General features: G+C 44.5%; 1 protein-coding gene across 1 annotated transcript; it reads left to right on the top strand.

Moving 5' to 3' along the window:
- The first annotated feature begins 2,952 nt into the window (after nt 1-2,952).
- On the top strand, nt 2,953-25,142 carry TFRC (transferrin receptor). The gene is made up of 19 exons (XM_081862383.1): nt 2,953-2,976; nt 10,472-10,530; nt 11,620-11,833; nt 13,128-13,335; nt 13,464-13,592; nt 14,040-14,130; nt 15,003-15,125; nt 15,592-15,690; nt 15,926-16,065; nt 16,923-17,089; nt 17,646-17,765; nt 17,857-17,942; nt 18,029-18,092; nt 18,950-19,017; nt 19,652-19,698; nt 20,494-20,575; nt 21,404-21,637; nt 22,034-22,174; nt 23,239-25,142. Exons 2-19 carry the CDS (start codon nt 10,498-10,500, stop codon nt 23,479-23,481), a joined length of 2,289 nt encoding a protein of 762 aa, XP_081718509.1. The 5' UTR covers nt 2,953-2,976; nt 10,472-10,497; the 3' UTR covers nt 23,482-25,142.
- Nucleotides 25,143-25,285: the final 143 nt, after the last annotated feature.

Below are 25,285 nucleotides of genomic sequence, written 5' to 3'. Positions count from 1 at the left end.
GTTAAACAACAACTAAATTTCGCATATACCAAATGTGAATTAAGACAAAACTTGTGTGAGCCAACTTTCTTCCTTCGCGTCTCTCTTCAAAACCTAGCTTTCATGAAGAAGACACTAGAACCTCTTTCTCCCTGAACCCCACCTGTTGCCAAGCATAAGTAAATAAATATAACGTGCTGTATATGCATTCCCCTGTTTTCCCTCTGATTCCATCTCTCTCCCTTGGGTTGAATTTTAAAATTGTAAGCTCCTCGGGGCAATGGCCAGTTCTCTTACACTTTCGTAAAGTGCCAAACGCCCATGCAGTTATGATGTTATATAACTAGCTAGCTAACTCATAACAGCTGCAAGCGAACATATCCAAGATTTGGAAGACGGCAACCTTTTTGTGGCAAAGATTGGAGAGTCAGAATCTGTGGACATGCAAAGACCTGCTTTATTCAGTCTAGTGCTTGTTCCAAGTAGTTGCTTACAAGGAGGAATATGCACCTCACTTGGACTACACTAGGAGAGAAATGGCTGTGAAAGAATTAAGTACCTATGCTTTCTGGCAGTCTTTTGAGACTATATAATATATATGTATATGTCCCTGACTATTTTAAGACTACTTATCTATATTAATAAGTATATATCCCTGAGTGCCATTTTACACGTTCAAATTAATAGGAACCACTTGCTTCCCCAAGACAGAGAAGTCACTTCTCAAAGATGTAAAAGGGGGAAGCTTTCGGACTTTATAGCTAATAATAAGGGTGATCACTAGATGGATAACACAAGGCTGTGGAGTTGGAGTTGTTTGGGGGGGGGGGTTGCCTTTGAAGGACTTGGCAACCACCTTTCTCCATAACTTCTTCATCTGTGTTCTTTGCCCTTTGGTTACTGTCAAGTAATAAAAGCTGCTGGCTTCCAAATGCCCTTATATAATGTATGTGGTTGCAGAAACAAGGAGAAACAAGTCTTGCGACACCATAAAGTCTTAACAAATTTATTTTGTCATAGCGATGTACTTTTCTGCACTCTGCAGGGGGAGGGCGGGATATAAATAATTTTAATAATAATAATATTTATGTTTAGGCGAACCTACCCAGATATGTAGAAAGCTGGTGGGTGTTTAACCTTATCTTTGAATGTTTCAAATAGCTGATTTTATTGATGATTTTATTATCTTTTGTAAGCAGCTCTGACATGTTTTCCCCACCCCTGACGATCAAGCAGTATATAAAAATTTATGTAATAAATATTTGGGCCACTTTGTTACGTGCATCAAAGCGAAAGAGGAATGGCGCGTCTTGTGCTCTGGTTTCAGGGGAAAGGCTTAGAAAATGACTGTTAAGTGGTTTCCAGCTGTAATGCTTAAGAGATATGAGAAAAAAGGTCTAGAAATAAGTAAAAAGCAATGGTGAGGATTTGCTGAACTAACAATTTGAATTGGAATACAAGAAAGGGAGGTATGAGGAGGTCTGGAAAATAAGTTAAAAGAAAATAAGTAATGGAAATTCTATGTGTTTTTAATTGTTTTTGTTTTTGTATTTTTGTTATTTTTTCTTTTTCTTTTATATTGTATTATTTTTTGAAAACTTTAATAAATATTCTATAAAAAAAAATAGAAAAGGACTGTTAAGTGGCAAGGGGATCGGAGCACCTTCACTGCGCTGCATAAAACCTATGCCAAGTGCGCAGGAAAGGCTTGGCCACTTAGGTCCCTCAAACTTCTATGACAAACCTAGACAGCATCTTAAAAAGCAGATTCATCACCTTTTCAACAAAGGTGGTACCTCAGGTTAAGTACTTAATTCATTCTGGAGGTCCGTACTTAACCTGAAACTGTTCTTAACCTGAAGCACCACTTTAGCTAAAGGGGCCTCCTGCTGCTGCTGTGCCGCCACAGCACGATTTCTGTTCTCATCCTGAAGCAAAGTTCTTAACCCGAGGTACTATTTCTGGGTTAGCGGAGTCTGTAACCTGAAGCGTCTGTAACCCAAGGTACCACTGTAGTTCAAGCTCTGGTTTTCCCAGTAGTGATGTATGGAAGTGAGAGCTGGACCATAAAGAAGGCTGATTGCCGAAGAATGGATGCTTTTGAATTATGGTGCTGGAGGAGACTCTTGAGAGTCCCATGGATTGCAAGAAGATCAAACCTCTCCATTCTGAAGGAAATCAGCCCTGAGTGCTCACTGGAAGGACAGATCCTGAAGCTGAGGCTCCAAGACTTTGCCACCTCATGAGAAGAGAAGACTCCCTGGAAAGGACCCTCATGTTGGGAAAGATGGAGGGCACAAGGAGAAGGGGACGACGGAGGACGAGATGGTTGGATAGTGTTCTCAAAGCTACCAGCATGAGTTTGACCAAACTGCGGGAGGCAGTGGAAGACAAGAGGGCCTGGCGTGCTCTGGTCCAGGGGGTCACGAAGAGGCGGACACGACTAAGCAACAACAACAACTTCTATGAGGAGCGAGGCCATTCCTTCCTCTTTCCCGCCCTTCTCAGGCCGCGCATTTTCTTTTTCCCGCCTTTTTCGCCTCTCTCCCCTCCCCTCCCCCACGGGCCGTTTAGCTTCGCTTCCCTCAGAAACTCCCTGCGGGCGACCGGCTCCGCCACCGAACCTGAATCCCGTCAGGTGAATGAGATAACATTGAAATAAAAATAAAAATAAAAAAACCTCCTTTGTTTTCGTCGCTTTAAAGAAAGCTGTGATTCTCTCTCCGGCGCGAGGGGAGAGGCAGGCCGCGGACGGACCTTTGCGCTTGTAGGAGTAATCGATCCCCCACCCTGTTCCCGCGCTTCCTTTCGTGCCTCTCTTTTTTGCCTGAGGAGAATTAAAGCTCTGAGGGGACGGCGACGTGTCCCAGCCACCCCGGAACCCATTTTTTCCCTCAGCTACGGTGGGTTTTAACACCGCCCTCCTGCCTCGGAAGCTGCAACCACAAGCGACGGTTTCCTGAGGGGGGAAGGTTTGCTCTGCGCTTGTCATAGAGGGTAAACCGAGAGCTTCGAGGCGCTTTCAAGGCTGTCATAGAATTGTCGCGTTGGAAGGGACCACAAGGGGTCATCTAGCCCAACCCGCCATGACAAGAATCTGTCATAGACCCGTAAAGCGGGCAGGGATTGCATAAACAGGTTCATTACGGGGCGGGGGATTTCTGTGCGCGGTCAGAGAAGCCCCTCCAAGACCCAAGCAGCAGGTGCTCCGAGTGTTTGTTATCTCCCGCCTCAGGCCAGTTACAGACATGGCGAGCGACCCGCGTCTTAGCTAAAGGCGCGCCTCAGAAAATCATCTCCATCGTACTATTTGCTTAAAAGGCGTTTTCGCTGCTGAAAGCCCGTTTAAGCTGCCTGAGGTGAAGAAGGGCCGACAGCCTCGCTCTTTGCCCGAAGGAGAGGACGTTCAGTTTTATCATTTTCTATGTGTTGGGGGGGGGAGGGGTTCCCCCGCTTCCCGTTCGCGTCGGACCCGCGTCTCAGCATTCCCACGTGCAGCGGCGCGTGTTGGACGCGGCCTCGGGGCGAGCTCCGCCCCGCCGCTCCTTGAAAAGCGGGTCGCGCGCTCACGCCGCCGGTGGGCGGGGCTCCGGGCTGCCCTTTTACGCGCCTGCGCGCGACGTCCCTGGACGCCCTTTCCTTGCAGACCGAGCTGGTTGTGCTTGCGGGGCCCTGCCTGGGAAAGGTGATGCGCCGGGGGAAGCGGGTGCGTGGCCGCGGGGGAGGCCGCCGGGAGAAGGGCTTTTCCCGGGAGGAGGGGCGGGGGTCTCGCGGGCGGCAGCCCCAGAGGGCGCGGGCGGGCGCGTGCTCCGTCTGGCTGTGGTCCCGGTCCGTGCAAATGCCGCATGGTAGCTGCACCCTTTGCAAGGCGGCTTCGCACAGCCTTGCGCTCCAGGCGCGCTCATTCCCTCTCCTCCCATTCATTTGCCTACAGAGCTCGCTGGCGGGCGGGGAAAAAAAAAAAAAGGTTCTGCGCGAGGCTTTGCATTATGCAATGGGAGAGGCTGGCTCTGGGAACTTGGGGGTGGGCGCTATCCCGTTTGCATTGCGGCCCTAAAAGGGCTCTTGGCTTAAAAGGGGCCCTTCGCCCTCGCAGGTCCCTTTCCCTTTGTTAAAAGTCTCGGCGCATTTCTTGCGCCGCGGTCGATCTCCTTGCAAGCTTGCCTACGTGACATTGCTCGGCTTTGACCTTTTCTTTAGGCCGACCAGGGCTGGAGGCGTCCCTTTTCCGCATAATGTGCGGTGGGGTAAAGTAAGGGCGGGCGGGGAAGATCTCCAGGCTAATGGGTTGTTTGAGGCGGGGGGGGGGGAAGAAATGCAATTTGTGGCCTTTGTGCTTTGTAGAGCAGAGCTGAAATCGTGCTTCTCGACAGGAGGAGGACCTATTACTGGGGAATAGGAAAGGCGCTAGAGAAGTCTTGGTGGTGGTGGGGGGGTGTTTTACCGTTTACTAGTCGAAAGTATCTGGGGAGAACGTGGGGCATGTATGCGCTGCTTTTTGTATAGTTGCCGGATCCTGTTGTTAGGGATAGGAGCGCTTAGGTGAACCTCCATGGGTTTTGACTGGGGAGGGGAGCTCTACATGTGCTTGGCGCGCATGGCTGCATATTTCCTGACCTTGAAGGGATAACTCTGGGAAAGGAAGGGGTGAGGCAACAAGCCTGCCCATTGGCTGTTACTGCTTCTCCCTCGCGGTTTCTGCCCCAGCTTGCTTATATAAAGAATAACGATGGGTTATTACAGGAGGCTCATTTTTCTTGATATTTCTGGGCCCAGGGCCTTTTGCTCATCTTCGTTTCAATTCTTTGTTCTGCCCGCTCATGTGCTTGTCTGCTGGTGCAGTATGACTTGCTGCTTTTCCATTAATTTTCCTCTTCCTGCCCAGTGCGGAGTTGTTGAGGAAGGCTGCCTTGTTAGGCATAGTGCCAAATAGAGGGAAACCCTTGGTTCATCTAGTTTACATTGACCAGCCATGGCTCTCCAGGATTTCGGACAGGAGATTCCCCCAAATCTCTACCAGCAGGCTTTATTTTGAGAACACTTTAAATGTATAGTGTGTATGCAGTCCAAGTTAAAAGGCGCTTCAGAAACAAATCTTGCTAGGAGAGCTTCTGTAGAAGCTTGTGTCGCCACCCTAAAGTACATCCTTAGGACATGGTTTGTGTTGCTGTGCAAATGTGGCGGACCCTTGCATCACAGGTTAATTGTGCAGTCAGACTGGTTAAGAATAGAGGAGATGGAAGGGAAGTAGATGCAATAGTTGAGTGCCTTTAAATGAATTCTACCGTGAGTTCCCACAGAATCCCACCACACATGTAGGGCAGAGATGTTTGACCGTTCTGATGACTTTGTGGCAAGTGGCTGCTACTGCATGCTAGAACATTATTTAATTCAACAGGACTTCTTTTAAGAAGGCAAGATTAGGATTCTTCTGTTAAACAATTACTTAAATAGTAATGGCAGCGAGATTGAGGTTTTCATGTTTTCCAGGTTTTTTTTTACTGCATATAAATGTGAAGGTGAAGGGAGGTGACACTAACCTTTGATCAGCAGAGTGCTTAGCAGCGGCGGCAGCAGCCATTGAGCAGGGGTGGCAAATTGTTTTAGTGCTGGTAGGATCAGGGGTAAAAGGAGGCATTGAGGGGGCAGCCTATAAGGGGTTGAGCCTTAGTGTGGGTGGCAGAGGGGGCTCTTATTTGTTTTACTAGCTATAAATCCTGGTGAGGGGGGACAGCCCATGAAGGGAGGGGTGTTGGGCGGGGCCTCACTGTGAGAGGTGGGTTGGTTTCATATATGCACTCTTAACCACAAACCTCTTACCTCATGGCTTTAATGGGAGTCTGGGGTGAGAGGCTAAACTGAAGGTGATTGAAGCCATCTATTGCCGACAGTGTCTTCCTGAGAGGTGATTTTGAGCACTTTATAGTAAATGATCAAGCAGCTAGGAACTGTCTGTACTTTTTAACCTATATGAAAAAAAATGTGCACTTCACTAATTTTAAAGCATTTGGCATAGTACCTCCATGTGCTGCCTTCTGATTATATTGTAAAATAACTGCATTGGAAATGTTTTGCATGTCTGTCTCTGGTTTATTATTTGCTTTAGCTAACGGCTATCAATTGATGGGCTTTACGTATTTTATAATGTTATGTCCCTGTTACCAAAATGAATTATTTGGATTCTATTCTATGTTTTGAAATGAATTAGCATTTAGATAGTTATAGTTATGATATATTGATTTGCATTTTTTTGTACTTGAGATATTTTATGCACTGTAGAAAGCAGGCTAGAAATTGAAATAATAAATACGTATTTTATAAATAAAAATGGGGTGTATAGTCTGGTTGACAGTAAAGTTACACTAAACAGATCAATGCTTCCCATGTACATGAAGGTTCATGGTGAGTTGACTTGTTTTAGGACAGTTTCAACAAGCAGTTTGTGCCACCTAGTCAGTGGTTTTGCTTTCTGGCACACCTTGGGCTCTGCCATTCATGGTGCCCTGCAGATACTGAAATGAAAACTTAGCCACCAATGGAAAGCCTTGGCAGTGAGCTGGTGACACACCTAGTGCTACTGTAAACATTAGTTTGTGAAGTTATAGGTAAAGTATATCTATTACTTTTGTGCCTTGCCGTGAATGAAAATATGTTCTAAGAGTTCTAGAACTCTTGCTTTATTCATTGTGCTGAAGACTCCTTGACTGCTATGATAGTGCAAGGTATGGTAAGATTAAATCAGGCCAAACTGGCTTGTTTGACTCCTTCATAAACTGTTAGAACAAACTGGTAATTCCAGCATATTGCAACTGCAGTGTTTCTGGCAATCCCAGAACCTACTCAAACAAGCTAAATAAGGCAGTGTGCTGAACCAGTTTGTGAATGAAATACTGAAGAACTTTATTACTTTATGTTCGAGTAGTTCCAGATTCTTACTAGCTCAACTTCCTGTGGCAGAATATTAAGACAGTAGAGCACAAGTGCAATTAAAATATTAATTATGTGGTCCTACACATGTTGGACTCAACACCCCCAGCCAGCCCGGGCAGTTGTTAGGGATAATGGGAGTCGCTGTCCAACAATATCCAGAGGACTACAGGTTCATCATCACTACTTTAGGTAGATGCTTGGAATGTGGATGTGTAATAACTTAAAAGTTTAGCCTAAGGTTTGCCACTTCTGTAAGCTGTTTCTGGTTTGGTGTTTAATGGAGCGGTGTGCTTGTTGATCCACTTCAGTAGCTGCAAGCATTTAACACCTACCTAACGGGGCCACCGGTGTAAAAGGTGATTCTGTGTACCCTAGTATTCCTGAAGTCGAAGTTTGAAAGGGACATATCAGTTGCCTCCTTCTGTGGAAGACTCATTGCTTTCTACAGAAAGGTGGAGTTCATTTGCTTCCTATCTAGTGCATAGCAGCTTATCCAGTTTTCCTCGAAGCGGTTATCTTCTCTGGCCAGGCTATGGGATCATTTGCTGGTGTGTAATAGCCAGAGATAGACTGTGGCTAAGCTTGACTCCTGAGCTTCATGTAACTCCAAACACAGTATATATGTATGCTTGGCACATTTTCACAACTAAGAGGCTGGCCATTCTGCCATGTATTGGGACTTCTGGGGGCTGCTTCTTGCTTGATGTGTTGGATACAGCATAAAGACATGCACCTTGCATCAGTTCTGAAGGTGCATGTGAACTCATATTGCTATTAGTTCAAACAAGTAAAATAGCTGCTGCCGAAATCTTATACCTTCTATATTTTGCCAAGAAAAGAAGCTGTCTGAAAACACTATTCAGAACTGGTGCTGGCATTTAGAACTTTAGCATCTACCTAAATATAAAATGTCAAGATCTGAGGAAGCTTGGAAAGTCTGTTCAGGGATTGATTGAAGATCAAATCTTGTTGGGAGGATCGGAGGTAATAAACTGTAATCTTGAGCCACTTGATCCAACTGAATGAAGAGCTTGGCCTGATAAGGATAAATCTGTTTGGGTGTAGGTTTGAGTCTATTTACAGGTAATAGAGCTTCAGTTTAGTTTTATGTGCATGCTGCCTTTCCGCAGTGGCTCATCCAATAGGCATCAAAATACATTGAAACATCCCATGTCACAACTACATTGTGTATTACAGTGGTACCTCGGGTTACAGACGCTTCAGGTTGCAGACTCCGCTAACCCAGAAATAGTACCTCGGGTTAAGCACTTTGTTTCAGGGTGAGAACAGAAATTGCGCAGCAGCGGGAGGCCCCATTAGCTAAAGTGGTACCTCAGGTTAAGAACAGACCTCCGGAACAAATTAAGTTCTTAACCCGAGGTACCACTGTATTACAATTATTTATACCGTGCCACTTGTGATACAATCCTTTCAAAGCAGCTTACAAGAATCAAATACATTTAGTGGTTTTTAAAAAGACTTTCCTACAGGATAGTTGGTGGTAGTAGTAAGAAAAAGTCCAGCTGGATAGGCTCTTGAGATTGTTTACTAACCAATTCACACTTTGTAGCAATCTAATAAAAAAGCCAGATCAACAATAGTTTATTTGTATGTCACCCATCTGACTGTGTTGCCCTAGCCACTCTGGGCCGCTCCCAACAAAAAATAGTAAAAACGCAAGACATGACACACTAAAAAGGAAAAACCTTTCAACTCAACCATGACTACAGCTGCAGTTATTGCCGACCAAGAAAATTAGCATGCAAAAGCATAGAAGCGGCATGCAGGATAAAGTAGCTGTGTATTGCTGAACACCAGTAAAAGATTACTAGTTAGGGCTTCTGTGAAGATTTTTCATCCTTAAGCTCCCCTTTCCACCCCTAAAATAACTCAGTGAAATATGGACATAGACTTCAAGCCAAGCTTACATAGGAACTCTAAACAACAGTTTCTAAATGTAGATGTGTTAAAGGTCATCTATTCTGTATGTGACAGGTGAAGCCTGTCACAAAGAAAGTCCTTGAAAGTAGCGGGCATGGCTGCAGAACTGAGCTATTCAGGACAAAATTTCCATCCTGCTTTGTGAATTATACTTGTTATAAATATATATGTATATATTATTAATTTTCCAAAAACAACAATACATATTCAAACATAAAGAAAAGAGTTGACTTCCCCTTAGTCCATCCCGTCCCTGGTTCCGTTGTTTATCATCATACTGCATGTCCATTTTTAAATTAAAAAGTGATTGAAATTAATTGTCCATTCATTAAAAGGGACGCGGGTGGCGCTGTGGTCTAAACCACAACCTCTTGGACTTGCCGATCAGAAGGTCAGCGGTTTGAATCCCCGCAATGGGGTGGGAACCCATTGCTCAGTCCCAGCTTCTGCCAACCTAGCAATTCAAAAGCACACCAAAAAGTGCGGGTAGAGAAATAGGCACCAATCCGGCGGGAAGGTAAACGGCATTTCTGTGCGCTGCTCTGGTTTTGCCAGAAGTGGCTTAGTCATGCTGGCCACATGACCCAGAAAACTGGACAAACGCCAGCTCCCTCGGCCTGTAAAGCAAGATGAGCACCACAACCCCAGAGTCGTCCATGACTGGACTTGCCGTATTTTTGCCCCAGACACACTTTTTTCCTCCTAAAAAGTAAGGGGAAATGTCTGTGCGTCTTATGGAGTGAATGCCTATGGATGGCAGTGGGATCCCGCTGCAGTCACGAGCGGAGGATCCATGACTCCCCTTCCTTCCCTCCTCCGTGGCTCGCTTTGAAGCAGCAAAGTGGGAGAGGAGCTGCTTACATGAGAGGAGGCTGCTGGGGTTCCTGTGTCGGGTCCATCCGGGGGTGTGCTGCCTCCCCATTCATCGCTCCTTGAGTGCGCACACTAAAAAAAATACAGATCCTGTCCCTTTCACTCTCTGATATACCGGTAGTTTATTAAATAGTTTAGTACAACAGTTGATTCAGAATATTCCCTCCCCCCCAACACACCCGTTTTTCTCCTCTAAAAACTAGGTGCGTCTTATGGTCAGGTGCATCTTATGGAGCGAAAAATAACTGTCAGGGGTCCTTTTAATGTCCTTACAAGTACTTGAATTAGACTTGTAATTCCTGAGTTGCCATGTTGCAACTTCTAAGCACTGTTGCATGGCTTCAATAGTTGCCTGGTGTCCTTTGGCATCTCTGGTAATGGGTGCTAGCTAGGGCCACTGGTTGTGGCAGCTGCCAGCATGTCCTCTTTCTGCAGGAAGAGCATCACTGACAATGGGTGACAGGTGGTAAGTGAGCCAGGTAGCCATGTTGGAAAGCTACCTACTAGCTGGGTGTTTATAAATGCCATTTCCTAATACTATGTGGCTCAATAAAGATAGAATGGAGCACAGTGCACCTGTATATCAAAGTGTTGCAGATAATCTGTCCGTGTGGTTGTAGAGGCCTCTAGTGGTGACTGCAGCTTTTAGTTTTGATGGGAAGAGCTCTTGTGCCTTATAGATGTGGCTTTTTACTGTCCTAATGAAGACCTTGCTTTGCTAAAATGTCTTCATACATCTGTGTTTCAGTTAAGTACCTGAAGGAGTGACCAGCTATGGATCATGCTAGGAAGGCAATATTTAACATGGTAAGGATGATCAAACTGCATTATCAGGTTTACTCAGATAATAAAAATTCCCAGGCCAAAACCTTGATGCACCACTTAGTCCCTGTCTTTACATGTAGCTTGGTCTGCAAAAGCTGTTCCATCATGCAGAATTGGACCTGAATGGCACTCTTAATTATGGGGATGCTGTTCTGGCTTCCCAGGTGGTGCTAAGCTGTAGTTCCCACCATTCTTGATGATTGGCCATGCAGGCTGGAGATAATGGGGACAGGGGGGGCCACTGGCTATCTACCCCACTTTGTCACAAAGAACTGTAGATAGCCAGTTGTTCAATGGAAACAAGTATTTGTGCTTGTACGTGCCTGAAGTAGCTCCTCAACTGCTGAGCTTAAATCTAAGCCTTCCCATGTAGATTGGTCCTTAGACCTAGAGACGCATGGGTTAATTATGACCACAGTTATGAATGAGCAGGGTCATGTCTATGTAAATGCCTTGGACTGATTATATCATGTTCGTTAATCTCATAAGCCCAGATAGGTTTATGTTCTGCAGCATCCAACTTGAGAATCGAAAATACTGCCTGCATGCTGTCCTACCCCCCCCCCCCAATTTTATTTTTAAGCCAAGTATGTGAGACCTTGCTTTGGATGTCATGTTTTATATATTTCTGCCTCCTTTCCTTGATTCAGTCAAGATATACAGTAGGGAAAGAACAGCCAGACTTACTTTTCCTATTCATATGTACCAGATTTTATTCCAATCTCAGATATTCAATTATTACAAATAATTTGCAGCAAGGCTATTATATTAGCAGACTGCAGCAAAAGCAATCTTGAAAGTTCAGCAAACTTGTTATGGCATAATTTTTTGTGAACGACATTCCTTTTCATCAGATGAAAGTCAACCACAGCCTGAAAATTCTTAGGCCATAATAAATGTGTTAGATTTTAAAGTGCCATAAAGCTGTTTTACACTCTGAAGTTCTAATGGGGTGAGTGGAATTAAAGGCCTCTCTTGGTGTTATCAGTACCAACAAATAAGCTTGACTTTTTGGTGTCTTTAACATTAGCACTCTTCATTCATCTCTGATGAATTATTTTTTCTATCTAGTTTGGAGGAGAGCCCCTCTCATACACCCGCTTCAGTCTGTCTCGACAGCCAGATGGCGACAACAGTCATGTGGAAATGAAACTATCTGCTGAAGATGAGGAAGGTATTGAAAATGGAGGAATTGACCATCTTCACACCCGACCAATAAAACCAAGGAACAACAATCGACACCTCTGCTGTGTACTTACCGGGGCAGCTCTCCTTTTCCTTATAGGTAAGATGGATAGGTGAGAAGCAAAGAGCAATTTGTGGGTTTTTTTGGTATCTTCCAAGGCACACTGAATAATGCATTCCCTCCAGTAGGCACAATTCAGCAGTGTTTCCTAGAAAATAAACTTGGTGTATTAACAGTTAAAATGGTGACACATGGGTATTAGATCTTCTATGGAGGATTTACTTACTTCTATGGAGGATTTTACATATACAGGAGTATCTTCATTACAGGAAAATAAAGAAAAAACGATGCAGCAATGGTATCAAACCACAGAAATAGTCATAGACTTTAAAAAAAACCCACCCTGATCTCTGTTGGAATTGTAAAAAAAGTAAGAGGGGAATTTTGTCCATTGGTGGTGCTCCCGTGAACAAGCTAGAAGTTCCCCTGAATTTTGAATTTCTTGGGTTTGCATATGTAAAGCCAGCATCTATTCATCAACTATTTCAATTTTACAAAGTCTGGAATACTGTACAGTTGTACCTTGGTTTTCAAACTTAATCTGTTCCAGAAGTCCATTCAAAAAGCAAGGTGCGGTTTCCCACAGAAAGTGATGCAAAATGGATTAACCCATTCCAGACTTTTAAAAACAACCCATAAAACAGCAATTTAACATGAATTTTTCTATTTAACGAGACCAGTGATCCATAAAATAAAAGCAAACAATGTACTGCAGTCACACAATCAGTCAGTCAGTAGCTGAACTGGGTTCCACACAATCACACACAAAAAAGAGCCACAAAAAGGGCAAAATAAATAGCAAAAACAGACAGACCTCAGCGTAACACTCAAATGGAAGTGTGGCACTCTAAATTGTCAGCATAACACTCAAAATGAAAGTGTAACACTCAGTGGAGCACGTTTGGTTTCTGAAAAGTTCGCAAACTGGAACACTGCAGTGTTTGGGTTCCAAGTTGTTTGAGTACCAAGGCGTTTGAAAACCAAGTTACCACTGTATTTGTGTATAGCATATTGCATTTTATTTTGTACAGTGGTACCTTGGGTTACAGACGCTTCAGGTTACAGACTCTTCTAACCCAGAAATAGTACCTCAGGTTAAGAACTTTGCTTCAGGATGAGAACAGAAATTGTGGTGCGGTGGCAGCAGGAGGCCCCATTAGCTAAAGTGGTACCTCAGGTTAAGAACAGTTTCAGGCTAAGAATGGACCTCCGGAACAAATTTACCCGAGGTACCACTGTATTGGTTTTTTATTTGTAAACCACCTTGAGGTTTGTTTGTTTTTAAGAAAGGTGGTATATAAACTAAGTTCATTGAATAAATCTACACAAACAGGATTCCTGATTGGCTATCTGAGTTTCCGTGGAAGGATACAGGCAATGAAAAGTGAAGATGGTGTTGAAGCATGCCATGGCTATCGATGCTCAACCAAGCCTGAAGATGACACCCCGGAACCGGAACCGGAACCTGTGCTATACTGGAGTGACCTTAAAAGCAAGTTGTCATCCAGGCTGCGCTCTGCAAGTTTCAGAGATAAATTTGGGTAAGCTTTTTTTCGAAACCTTCTCAAAAATCCTTTCTAAAAGAGCATTTCAGTAGACTCAAAATAATGGCTGGCTGCAATGCTTGGCTTCTGGAAACATAACTTAACTGGAATACGTCTGTGTTCAGGTTTGGTCAGAAAGATGCTGGCAGTCCAGGAGATGAGAACCTAGCCAATATCATTCATCAAGAGTTTGAGAAATCCAAGTTGGATAAAGTCTGGAATGATGAGCACTACGTCAGGCTGCAGATCCCAGGGTATGTGCATCTTCAGTTCTTCATATCAGAGCTCCTCTGGTCGGTCTCAAACATTAGAGCTGATTCTATATGAAGCTGTCAACAAGGTGTCTGCAGTATAACTTGGTTGGCAGAGCTTCTGAGAATTAACCCAATGTGGAAAGCCAAAATACAGGAAGTGAATATTCACATATTAGAAAAGAACAGGCTTCCTGTCTAGTAAGGTCCGGGTTCAAATTGATCTTAAGGCTGTGATTTCTGCTGTTGTCCTCCTGGTCCTAGGGTAGTGGTCACAAGGTTAGCTGTAACCAGTAAAAACTAGCACAGGCTTGCATTTCAAAGCTCCCCAAAGAGTGATAGTTAGATGGTCCAGGATATGTGCAGCCCTTAGTTGTGTAACTGGGACCAAAAACATTTTAAAATTCTGTGTTAACGCTCTGATTGACTGCTGTTATTCTTCTTTCTTAGATCTCCGAATGTAGTTTACCTGGAACAGCCACGTGAAACTTTGGAGACTCCTCAAGCTTATGTAGCATACAGTGAAAGTACAGAGGTTTCTGTAAGTTGGCTTGGCTTGTTAGGTACCTGAAGTTCTGCTTTCAACATAGTGGCATGCTAGTTTGTACATTAAGTAAAACTTGCTTTGGCCAGTAAGCTGGTTTGCAATGGTCTAGACCAGGCATCCCCAACCTTCGCCCCGCCAGATGTTTTGGACTACAATTCCCATCATCCCTGACCACTGGTCCTGTTACCTAGGGATCATGGGAGTTGTAGGCCAAAACATCTGGAGGGCCGCAGGTTGGGGGTGCCTGGTCCAGATCCATGGCTCCCAATGTGGGGCACATGCCCTACGGGGGGCAGTTTGATTTTTAAGAAGGGCAATTCGAGAATGAGTTATTTACAGTTAATGGCCTTTTAGGCTTCCACGTGAACCATTCACTTTTTGAATAATAAGAATTATATGTTGGGTGGCGGGCATCAGGATTTTAGAGATGTTTAGGTGGGGCATGGCCAAAAAAAACGGTTTGGGAAACACTGGTCTAGACTTAACTCGGTGTGTTACCTGAAAACAAAACTTCATCTTTAATGTCACCTATATAAGTCAGTGGGCATGTGTAGCGTGTAGAACACTAGTCCTAACTCACGTCAAGAAGTGGATACAATCAAGCAAGGTCTCCAGGCCTTAGGAAATATTCCAAGCACACTGTTACTCTTTCTGTTGGGCCAGGGGTTGGACCTTATGCTCTGCTTAGACAATTGGTTGGCTACATTTTCTCAGTCATGCTGCCTGAGATGCTTTAAGATCTCTGGGGATGAAACAGGAACCGTTCTTCATCGTAGCTCAGGAAGGTGTCTCTAATGTGAAATCTTGTGGTCTGGTTGAAAGGAGGTGCAGCAAGATTAGTTTGCCGCTTAATTGCTCTTTTATAGGGAAAACCGGTTTATGCCAACTATGGGCGCAATGAAGACTTCTATCTACTGCTGCAGAAAAATGTCAACTTAACTGGAACAGTGATCCTTGTGAGAGCTGGAAAAATTGCTTTTTCTGAAAAAGTAAGTTTTCTTCTCTTAAGACAGGACCAGTAAAGATGCTGCATGATAAAGGAATTTGTAGGGAGCCCGTGGTGGCTCTTCCAGTTCCGTGTTCAACTCCCATCTCTTTTGCATGTGTCACGGATGCTCAGGACTCACGAGCTGGCACTGTCTCCAGAATGGACATGCAACAGACACCATCCCCTGAGCCAAATTGAACTCTATGATCTACCTGGTGCTTCCCAGGTCATTCTTGTGCTCTGCAAAAAAACGGTCTGGCCACTACTCAGTAAAAGCATATGTGCCACTGTGGTTGTGAATGGACAAAAGCATGGAAAAATGACTACATGGTGGGCTGTAGAGCTTTTATAGATACTGGGCATTGGTCACAGTGGAATGGCTCTACTAATTGACCAGTTCCATTTAATATTTTACTGTTTTCTTTGGCACAAACCTGCTAATAAATATGCTAAACGCCCCCTCCTAGGTGGCAAATGCCAAGAAGATGGGTGCTGTAGGAGTCTTGATATATCCAGATCCACCTGACTATGAGAGCCTTGGAGAGAGCTATTCCCAATTTGGACACGTGAGTGGTTTCCTAGACCTCCTTGGGTGAATGTGGGTGCCTCTTCTGCAGGCTTCCTAGATGGATTCTGGAGCCTGCCTAGCACAGCAAATGAAAAACAAAGAGAAATAGCTTCCTCTTGAGCAAACAGAGGCATAATCCCACCCTTTTAACTTGTGAATGCCCTGAAATAGACCTGTTTGAACTGCTTTTTGGTCTCCATTTTTCATATAATTCTTGGATTTTGCCTTGGCAGGCTCACCTTGGGACAGGAGACCCTTTTACTCCTGGATTTCCGTCTTTCAACCATACTCAGTTTCCCCCAGTTGAATCCTCAGGCCTCCCACGCATTCCAGTACAAACCATTTCAAGGTCTGCTGCAATAAAAATATTCAGGTAAACAAACTCTCCCTTCAAGCTAATGATAGAGTCAGTACCCTTTCTCAAGAGCTACTGTTACCAGATTTAAGGGTGATATGCCGTTTTTAAAAAACCCAAATCAGAGCAGCCGCCCCCCCCCCAAAAAAAACCCCCTCACTTTCAAAAACAGATGGAAGTTTACTGGTTAAAGCTGCTATAATGCCTGGCAAAAATGTGTTTGCCTCCTTCCTGACAAGTTACTCTTTGCACTCTGCTGGGCAGAAGCTGTAATGCTCTGTCGCTGGTTGGAAGTAGGTGCCTCCCTATAGTCCAAAGCTGCTGACTGTGATCTGAGGAAGTTTTGTGCTTTCTAGGAGCTATCTCTGGTTACCTCTACCAGTACAGTGGTGCCCCGCAAGACGAACGCCTCGCAAGACGGAAAACCTGCTAGGCAAAAGGGTTTTCCGTTTTGGGGGCGCTTCGCAAAACGAATTTCCCTATGGGCTTGCTTCGCAAGACGAAAATGTCTTGCGAGTTCCTGCGGGTTTCCCCCCCTTTCCCCCCCTTTTTCTAAGCAACTAAGCCGCTTATCAGCTGATCTGATAAGCCGCTAAAAACCGCTAATAGCGCTAATCCGCTAAGCTGTCAATGGGCTTGCTTCGCAAGACGAAAAAACCGCTAGACGAAGAGCCTCACGGAACGGATTAATTTCGTCTTGCGAGGCACCACTGTAGAAATAAACAGTGTGTTAGGCCCAGTAAAGCTGCTTGCTGAATTCCTTTTGTGATTTAAATCACCAAGAGTCCAGAATTTGGCTATTAGGACTGTCATTTCAGCAGGACCTTGGTAGGAGGCGCTGTGTACTTCCAATAACTAGTTTTCCCTCTTTTCAGCGCTATGAATACGGCAGACTGTCCAGATCCATGGAAAGGAAATCTCCCTGATTACAAGCTTCGGTCAGATTCTCATGGAAGAAGTGTGACGCTGCGGGTGAACAATGAGCTTGTGGAAAAGAAAATCCTAAACATCTTTGGTGTGATCAAAGGCTTTGAGGATCAAGGTAAAAGCTTTGCCAATCTCTTGCAGATGTAAAAGGGAAGGATTGGTGTCCCTTAGTCCATTCCTTACCATTTCGTGATTCAGAGCTCCCTCATGGCGTTGGGAGGGATCTTGATGGGCATTTGGCCTACTCTGCAAATGATCTACAGCGATGCTGTGGGGCAGCATGCCAGACTGCTTGCCCAGCCTGTGTTCAATAACAGAGCACATTCCAGACTCACCGGGTGATGATACTTGTAATGGAAATACTGCAAGATTGCTAACATGAAGCAGCCTAGCAAGATGCTCCAATGAATGCATTATGCCTGTTTGGTAGTGAAATAGGTGGCTAAGAGATACTGAAACGCATCCACACATTGCAGTTTGGTGCTGTTGAGCAGAAGAAGGTTGAGCTGCATAATATACTAGGATAATGGCATTGGCTAGTCCCCAAGTCTTCAGCTGACTTAGTTGCAAGGAGCTGGTGTGCACCATAACACAGTGTGTGTTAAGCATACCCTTAGTTCTCCATCCTGCGATTCTGATAGAGGCTCTAACGGTTGATCCCTGTCTTGCAGATCGGTATGTAGTCATTGGAGCCCAGCGTGATTCCTGGGGGCCTGGAGTCGTAAAGGCTGGTGTAGGAACCAGCCTGCTTCTGCAGCTTGCCAAAGCACTCTCTGACATCGTGAAACTTGGTAAGGAGATTGGCACTGAGCATCTACAAAAGGGATTCTTCGGCATGAATCTAGAGCTGGATACAGTAGTTGTCCCCTCTCCTCTTTGCAGATGGGTACAAGCCCCGCCGGAGCATTGTGTTTGCCAGTTGGAGTGCTGGAGCCTTTGGAGCTGTTGGTGCCACAGAATGGCTGGAGGTAAGTTCGGCTCCAATGTATTGGTCAGTTCAGAACAGCCAAATCACGCAAATAGCTAATTGCTGCTGTTCCTTTACTCTCTTCAGGGCTATTCCTCATCTCTCCACATGAAGGCGGTTGCGTATATCAACTTGGATGCAGCAGTTTCGGGTAACTGTCATTAAAGATTGCATGTAATAGAGGGCGTTCCCTGTAAATTTAATACTGTAAATGTGATTTGATGATTAAGTTGGATAATATAAACTGGATAAATGTGTACAACAAATTAGTCCAAAACAATCTTAAGAAGGGTGAGTGTGTTTGCGTTACACATAAAAAATAAACAATCCTGGTCATTTTCTAGACTAGACTGGCACAAAAGACTGAGGGCACTAAACTCTTGGTTTCTTTTGCTCATTGGACTAAAAATGCACTTTGAGGCTAAACTTCCCTTGGAGATCTTTGCCACTTTGATTTACTGAAATTCAGCCACTTGGGGTGGGGGCTGTGGCCTTTAACTGTTCCATAAAACTAACTTCCATAAGAGCCTAAGAAGAGTCTGCTGGATCAGGCCAGTGTCCCATCTAATCCAGCGCCCCATGTAGAGAAAATGTAGGTGGAAAAGGCATTGGAAGTTGTAAGATGAAAACCTACAAATGTTCCTGCTACAACCTCATTATTATGGGAGCATCATGCAAAAATACTGTGGGACATGAATCTTGTCCCTTACAGTCACATCAGAGTTGCACCCTCCTTACTTCCTTAAGGTATTAGTTGAGAAGCATTTAGTGTCCTTGTTTCTTAGTTTTTTGCAAAAAGGAAAAAACTCAGCTTCCTTGCACCTGAGGTATGTAACTAGTGCTTGCAGGTAAACACCACCTCTCCATCCCAAAGGCTGCTAATGATGATGTACTTCGTTGAAATTAAAATAGAAGTGAATATGTATAGCCACAGTCCATAGCTGCACTGCAGATCATCAGTCCATCTCAGTAGGCCTTGAACTAATACTTTTAAATTGTACCCCACAGGCTCAAAGGACTTCAGGTTCTCTGCCAGCCCCATGTTGAAAAGGTTGTTGGAAGATGCAGTCACAGGGGTGAGTATCGTCTCTTGAAAGTTCCAGGCAGTGACCTGGAGAAGCTGAACCATAAACTTGGTACTGGGGCCATGTTCTGTTCCCCCGCACAGAGGGTCTTCATCAAAAGCTCGAGAAACACTCCACAGCCATATGTATGAGTCTTGCTACATCAAGCTCTTTGATGGCAAAAGTGGCTGGGAATACCTGTTGATAACAAAGCATCCCTCAGAATTTTGCAGAACACTAGAGTCTTTAGACCAGTGTTTTTCAACCTTTTTTGGGCAAAGGCACACTTGTTTCATGAAAAAAATCACGAGGCACACCACCATTAGAAAATTTAACTCTGTGCCTATATTGACTATATATAAAGTAATTCTCTTGAATAGGAATCAAATAAACACAAAGAAAGTATTTTATAATTAATTTATTATGAAATAGTAAGTAAACAGAAATATGAAAAATTATAAAATACTTTATTTTTAAATCTTTTGAATTTTTCAATTTTTCCCACGGCACACCAGGCAACATCTCGCAGCACACTAGTGTGCCACGGAACAGTGGTTGAAAAACACTGCTTTAGACGAAGGGGTGGAAGACTGTACTTTGTCTGGAGATGGTTTTATTGAAATGTGCATCTTTTATTCACTTTTAGATTACTGTGTCGTCAACTGATCTTCGTTCCACTTTGGCCAGAAAAGAGTAAGTATCATTACAGACGGGTAGCTGCGGTGGGAAATCCTTTTGGTCCTGGTAGTATAACGTAAGGTTACCAGACATCCCCGTTTCCCAAGAACATTCCCCAGATTTACAAATCAGTCCCCATACAAAATCCATTGAAGTTGAAAAGTGTCCCCAGATTCATTGAAAAATATCTGGTGACCTTAGTATAACGACCTGTAGTACCTGCTTTGTTCCATCCGCAGCAGATGGGCATCAGTTTTGCTTCTTCTGCCCATCTCCAAGGCTGCCTTGAGATCTGGCATAAAAAAATATGTCAATTTAAATCATCAGAACATTGGTCTTACCTTGCCAGTGCTTTTTCTTGGGTAACAGGGCAGGCATATGACAATAACTTGGTTGTCGAATGCTTTGGTACTTGTATCAAACCTGGTACAAGTGAAACCTGGAAGTGAATGTTCAGGTTTTTGAACTTTTTTTGGAAGCCAAATGTCCGATTGGGCTTCCACAATTGTTTCCAGTGCGCCTGCGCAATCGGAAGCTGTGCCTTGGGTTTCCAAACATTTTGGAAGTCAAACAGACTTCCAGGACGCATCTGTTCAAAAACCAAGGTACAACTGTACAAGCTTTTGCAACCCAAAAAGCGAGAAATAGGCTCTTACCAAAAGCTAGAAATGTGCTCTCAGCAAAAGCTGAACTGTGTGCCATGTGTACCTTGCAGTGACCTTGGGCCTTGAGTTTGGCTTTTCTAACCTCAGTTGAAGTATATGACTCTTCAGTGCTGAGCACAGCAGCTGAAAATTTCTCCTTTTGCAGGGTCCCGTTTCGTATTGATGACGCAGCCTTTCCTTTTCTGTCCTACTCGGGGATACCATCTATTTCATTCCAGTTCTGTAATGTAAGTTGGTTAATGCTGTTCTGCTTTCCTGGCCCAAGCCCATCTATATGCTAGCTCTTGAAAATTATCTATCGGCCACAGCAGGGCACAATACCTGCTCTTGGGAGAATTTGACTGGAGCAGTCAGTTATGCAGAAGGCCCATTCAGATTTTAAAATGTAAGCCAAATCATGGAGGCAAGTTGTAGCCACCTCCTGAATTTGACCCTTCACTGGCTTGCATCCTAGACCTCGTTTGTTGAGAGCCACCCTGAGGAATTAGGAAGAAAAGTAATTGTTCGGTACTTTGTGACGCGCCGTTGGACCTAATAAAAATACCCTGCCCCTGCAGCTTTTCTTTTACTTTTGCAGTGGTACTTCGGGTTACATACGCTTCAGGTTACAGACGCTTCAGGTTACAGACTCCGCTAACCCAGAAATAGTACCTTGGGTTAAGAACTTTGCTTCATGATGAGAACAGAAATCGTGCTCTGGCAGTGCGGCGGCAGCAGGAGGCCCCATTAGCTAAAGTGGTGCTTCAGGTTAAGAACAGTTTCAGGTTAAGAACGGACCTCCAGAACGAATTAAGTTCTTAACCCGAGGTACCACTGTAATAATAATAATAATAATAATAATAAATTTTATTTATATCCCGCCCTCCCCAGCCGAAGCCGGGCTCAGGGCGGCTAACAGCACTAAAACAATACAATTTACAAGAACCTGCAATTTTCTGTCTTCTGAATGTGGAAGACTTGCTAGGACAATGTGAAGTATTTCAAATGCATGAGTGAAACCATTTGGGAAGTGTGGAGCACCAGGCAAAGAATCTTACTCTGTTTACTTCTTGCAGGATGGGGAAGTGTATCCCTTCCTTGACACCCAATTAGACAATCTGGACAACCTGATGAGGCGTTTCAGCGCCCCCTATGAAGCGGAAAATACAATCCGCAAAGCAGCTGAAATCGCTGGCCGTATAGCTCTGAGGATGACGCATGACCACGAACTGTACCTGGACTACGAGAGCTACAATAACAAGCTGCGTGACTTTATAGGGAAGATAATTCCGTACCGGAAAGAGATGCAGGTAGTGCAAAATTCCAAGAGGTGCTGAGGAAGTGGGTTTTTGTTTCAGGTTTGCAGTGGCGTGCCTGGTCTTGCGCCAGCGCTTGTGGTGTTCACAGTGGTTTCTTGCAATGTAAATGCTTCTGAACTGGGTAGGGTTAATGGAGACAAATGTCTATAGGGATAGATGTTCATCTGTAGTGGATCAGTGGGGACCACCAACAGTAGGTTGTATTGTGTACTTATTTGGGCCCTAACAGGAGAGCTGCTATTCAAGACTTCCAGCCTGGATTAAGGCCCTTGTAGTGTTTCAGCACAGGAGGGGAGGATTCCTAAAGGAGCATAAGGGAGAAAATTGTTCTTTTACCACCCATTTCAAATATTGCATAAAAGTCTTGCCTACTGTCTTCACTTGCAGAATATGGGCTTGGGCCAACAGTGGCTGATGGTTGCCCGTGGAGACTTCAACCGAGCTACAAGCACCCTGACACAAGATATCAGAAACACCGACCTCACCAACAAGGCTGCTTGTCGTGCTTTAAATGACAGGATCATGAAAGTGAGTTGTTTCCCTTCCTCCCCAAAGGGGTGAGAATCTTAAGGGAGCCTTTTCTGAGAGATTTTGTAAACCCTGATGGAGTGAATAGCAGAAGAACCTGATGACCAGTTGGAATCTGATCAATCCCTGTGCAAATTACAGTGACAAGGCTAAGAGCCCAAATCCGTGATAACCATAAACTAGGAGTAGTCAACTCTGTACATGGTCCCTCTGGTCTAATCAGCTAGTAGTCTAGAATCCATTAATATTGATCATCTTTCTTTATGTTGTAGAATGTAGGTAGAAATAAGATATATAAAAGAACACAAATTGTCACTGCATCTTTCTGTTGGTTTGCCTAAGAAGGTAGATTTCCAGCAGAGGCACTGAGTAATTTCTTTTCTGAAAAGGAGGCGGTAGGCCAAATGTTGGGAACCTCTGTGTTAGTGGATCTGTACATATGCATCTTTACTTCAAAGACCAGAATAACTGTCTAGAGTACAATAGTAAAAAGGTAAAGGGACCCCTGACGACTCTGGGGTTGCGGCACTCATCTTGCTTTATTGGCCGAGGGAGCTGGCGTACAGCTTCCAGGTCATGTGGCCAGCACGACTAACCAGAGCAGCGCACAGAAACGCCATTTCCCTTCCCGCCCGAGTGGTACCTATTTATCTACTTGCACTTTGATATGCTTTCGAACTGCTAGGTGGACAGGAGCAGGGACCGAGCAACGGGAGCTCACCCCGTCACCGGGATTCGAACCGCTGACCTTCTGATCAGCAAGCCCTAGGTTCTGTGGTTTAGACCACAGTGCCGCCCGCGTCTAGAGACAAACACTTTGAACTGTGTGGGAGAGGAGTTTTTCCCCTTACCCGGGGACTTGAAAAAGCTGCTCTGCTGGGAGAAGGAAATGTCTGAAGACTCTGCTGGGGCTCCGCATACTCTGCTGGTTTCCACAAGTCACCAGCAATTCAGAGGGTGTTTCCACTTGTCAGGGTTGCCTAATCCCAGAGCTCTTTTTCACTTGTGTTTCTCTCTCTCTCTCTCTCTCTCTCTCTCTCTCTCTCTCTCTCTCTCCTTTTAAGGTGGAGTACAACTTCCTCTCTCCGTACCTCTCTCCAAAAGACACTCCTCTCCGGCACATCTTCTTTGGTTCTGGCTCCCATACTCTCCAGGCGTTGCTGGACCACTTGGGTCTCTTGAAGACAAATAGGAGCGCCTTCAATGAAGATTTGTTCAGGAACCAGCTTGCTCTGGCAACCTGGACAATCCAGAGTGCTGCTAATGCCCTTTCTGGTGACATCTGGAACACAGACAATGAGTTTTGAGAAAATTGAAAGCTACCATTAATTCTGAAGTACAGCAACAGGGAACCCCTTCCTTTTCAACCAGTAGCACATAACAAAGTCCCCTTAGGCCTTCAGAGGATTTTTAGTTGTCCAGGCTGAAACTTGAGCAATTCCAAGCAAGTTAAAATGTCCTGACCCAGAGAACATAGATGTATGTAGATTCACCTTTTAAAATGTGCTGGCCTCTCTAACCCAAAATTTGAGAGGGCTGATCTTGGGCTGAGTAAAGCATTTCTTCCAAGAGAGGCACACAAAGCAACCACAGCATTGAACTCATAAGAATTGTAAGGGCTCTTGGATTCTTATGAATTCAACCTGACCTCCCAGACTCTTCTAACACAAAGTTGCTGTGTGTCTTGTGAGCCTAAAAGCTCCCACGTCTTTAATCCTATTAGGAAGTATCTCCCCTGGGTACAGAAGCTCTTCCATAGACCCCTTGGCCTCTGGGATACAGCCAACACACCTTGACATAAGATCTGTCTAGCAGGGAATGAAAATGAAACCTTTCGCCTTCCCAATAGGAATTGAGAGAGTCCCACGTGAAATTCTCCTGTGACTTGCTCCTTTCCGTACTAAGGAAGGCCACGCCAAAGAAATGAAGGCTATAGTACCTTGAGTGGTCCTGTGGTACTATTTAAAAACTAAAACGATAACCGTTCCTCCTACGAGGAGACTGGTTGTACTCAAGCCCTTGCTGTGAGGCCTTTTCAGTAAACGAGAAGTCTCTTGGCCTAGTCTTAACTTGCAGCACTTGTTTGACTCTGCAGACTTGGTATCGAGGTATTTATTTATTTATTTATCAGTGGCAGTGTTCACTATAAATGGTATTTGTTTTTTCTACAGAATATAATTATCGGAAGCAGTGACTTCCATAATTATGACAGTTATACTGTCGTTTTTGATAAAGCAGCATCTGCTAGTACAATCCAACCATGATAACTGGAATTTTTGCCACCAAGCCTTCAGTGTTCTGCAACAGCACCATCCCTTCGGAAGATTATTTGGGATTCCGGAGGGTAGGGACATCGTCTCATCTCTTGGAGCATGCAGTCCAAGCAGGTGAGGGGAAGTCCCGGGAAGTGTTACTCTTGCTTTTCACTCTCGGAAGATAGAGCGAAAGCTGTGAGACGCACCTTCTGCCGGACCCTTTCAATGAAAAGCTTCCTTTGATTGGGTGCAACCAGTATGTGATGGGGATTTCCTTCAGTAGATCTGGAACCCCCTCATTTGAGCTTTCTATCAGTCCTCTGACTCCTGGTTGTGTTTCGGCTGATGCAAACCATTGCAGGCTTGTGTTGAGCTGTGCTTGACTCCAACAGCAGCTCTTGTGCAGAACTTCCAGCACTGCGATGTATCATGAGAACTTGGGTCACATTATCGGGAGCAGTGTCTCCCATAATGTTAAAGAACAAGGTAGTTTTTGCCTACCACAGTGTTGTATCGGAGGCAGTGACCTCCATATGTTGCACTAAGGGTGTCTTAATTATCGGGAACAGTGTTTCCCATAATTTTTTTTGTAAATGCTCACCATGCAATAACACCTGCAGAGCATGATCGTTAGTATCTAACATGTATATTCAAACATCTGCAACTGTCTGTCTTTGTCTGGTCTCACTTTGTGCTGGATGCAATAACTACTTTAGGGTAGTAATTGGCTGCCACAACTAGTTTTATATTGCTGAGAACCTTGGAGACGACTGAGCAGTGGGCTTTTGCTGACTCTTGGTGAAGCCTGACCCTTCTTTCTCTTCTTTTTTTGTTCAAATCTACTTCTAAGACTTCA

Source organism: Podarcis erhardii (assembly GCF_964252035.2).
Source record: "Podarcis erhardii genome assembly, chromosome: 5".
NCBI lineage: Eukaryota > Metazoa > Chordata > Lepidosauria > Squamata > Lacertidae > Podarcis > Podarcis erhardii.
Note: the sequence above shows the minus strand (reverse complement) of the source record. Positions and strands in the feature narration are given on the sequence as shown.

Bases quoted from the DNA above. Each gene is read 5' to 3' on its own strand.
- TFRC (XM_081862383.1), top strand. From the start codon at position 10,498: ATGGATCATGCTAGGAAGGCAATATTTAACATG. The intron at 14,131-15,002 runs GTAAGTTGGCTT...GCTCTTTTATAG, and splicing joins GTGAAAGTACAGAGGTTTCT to GGAAAACCGGTTTATGCCAA. The intron at 22,175-23,238 runs GTGAGTTGTTTC...TCTCCTTTTAAG, and splicing joins TAAATGACAGGATCATGAAA to GTGGAGTACAACTTCCTCTC.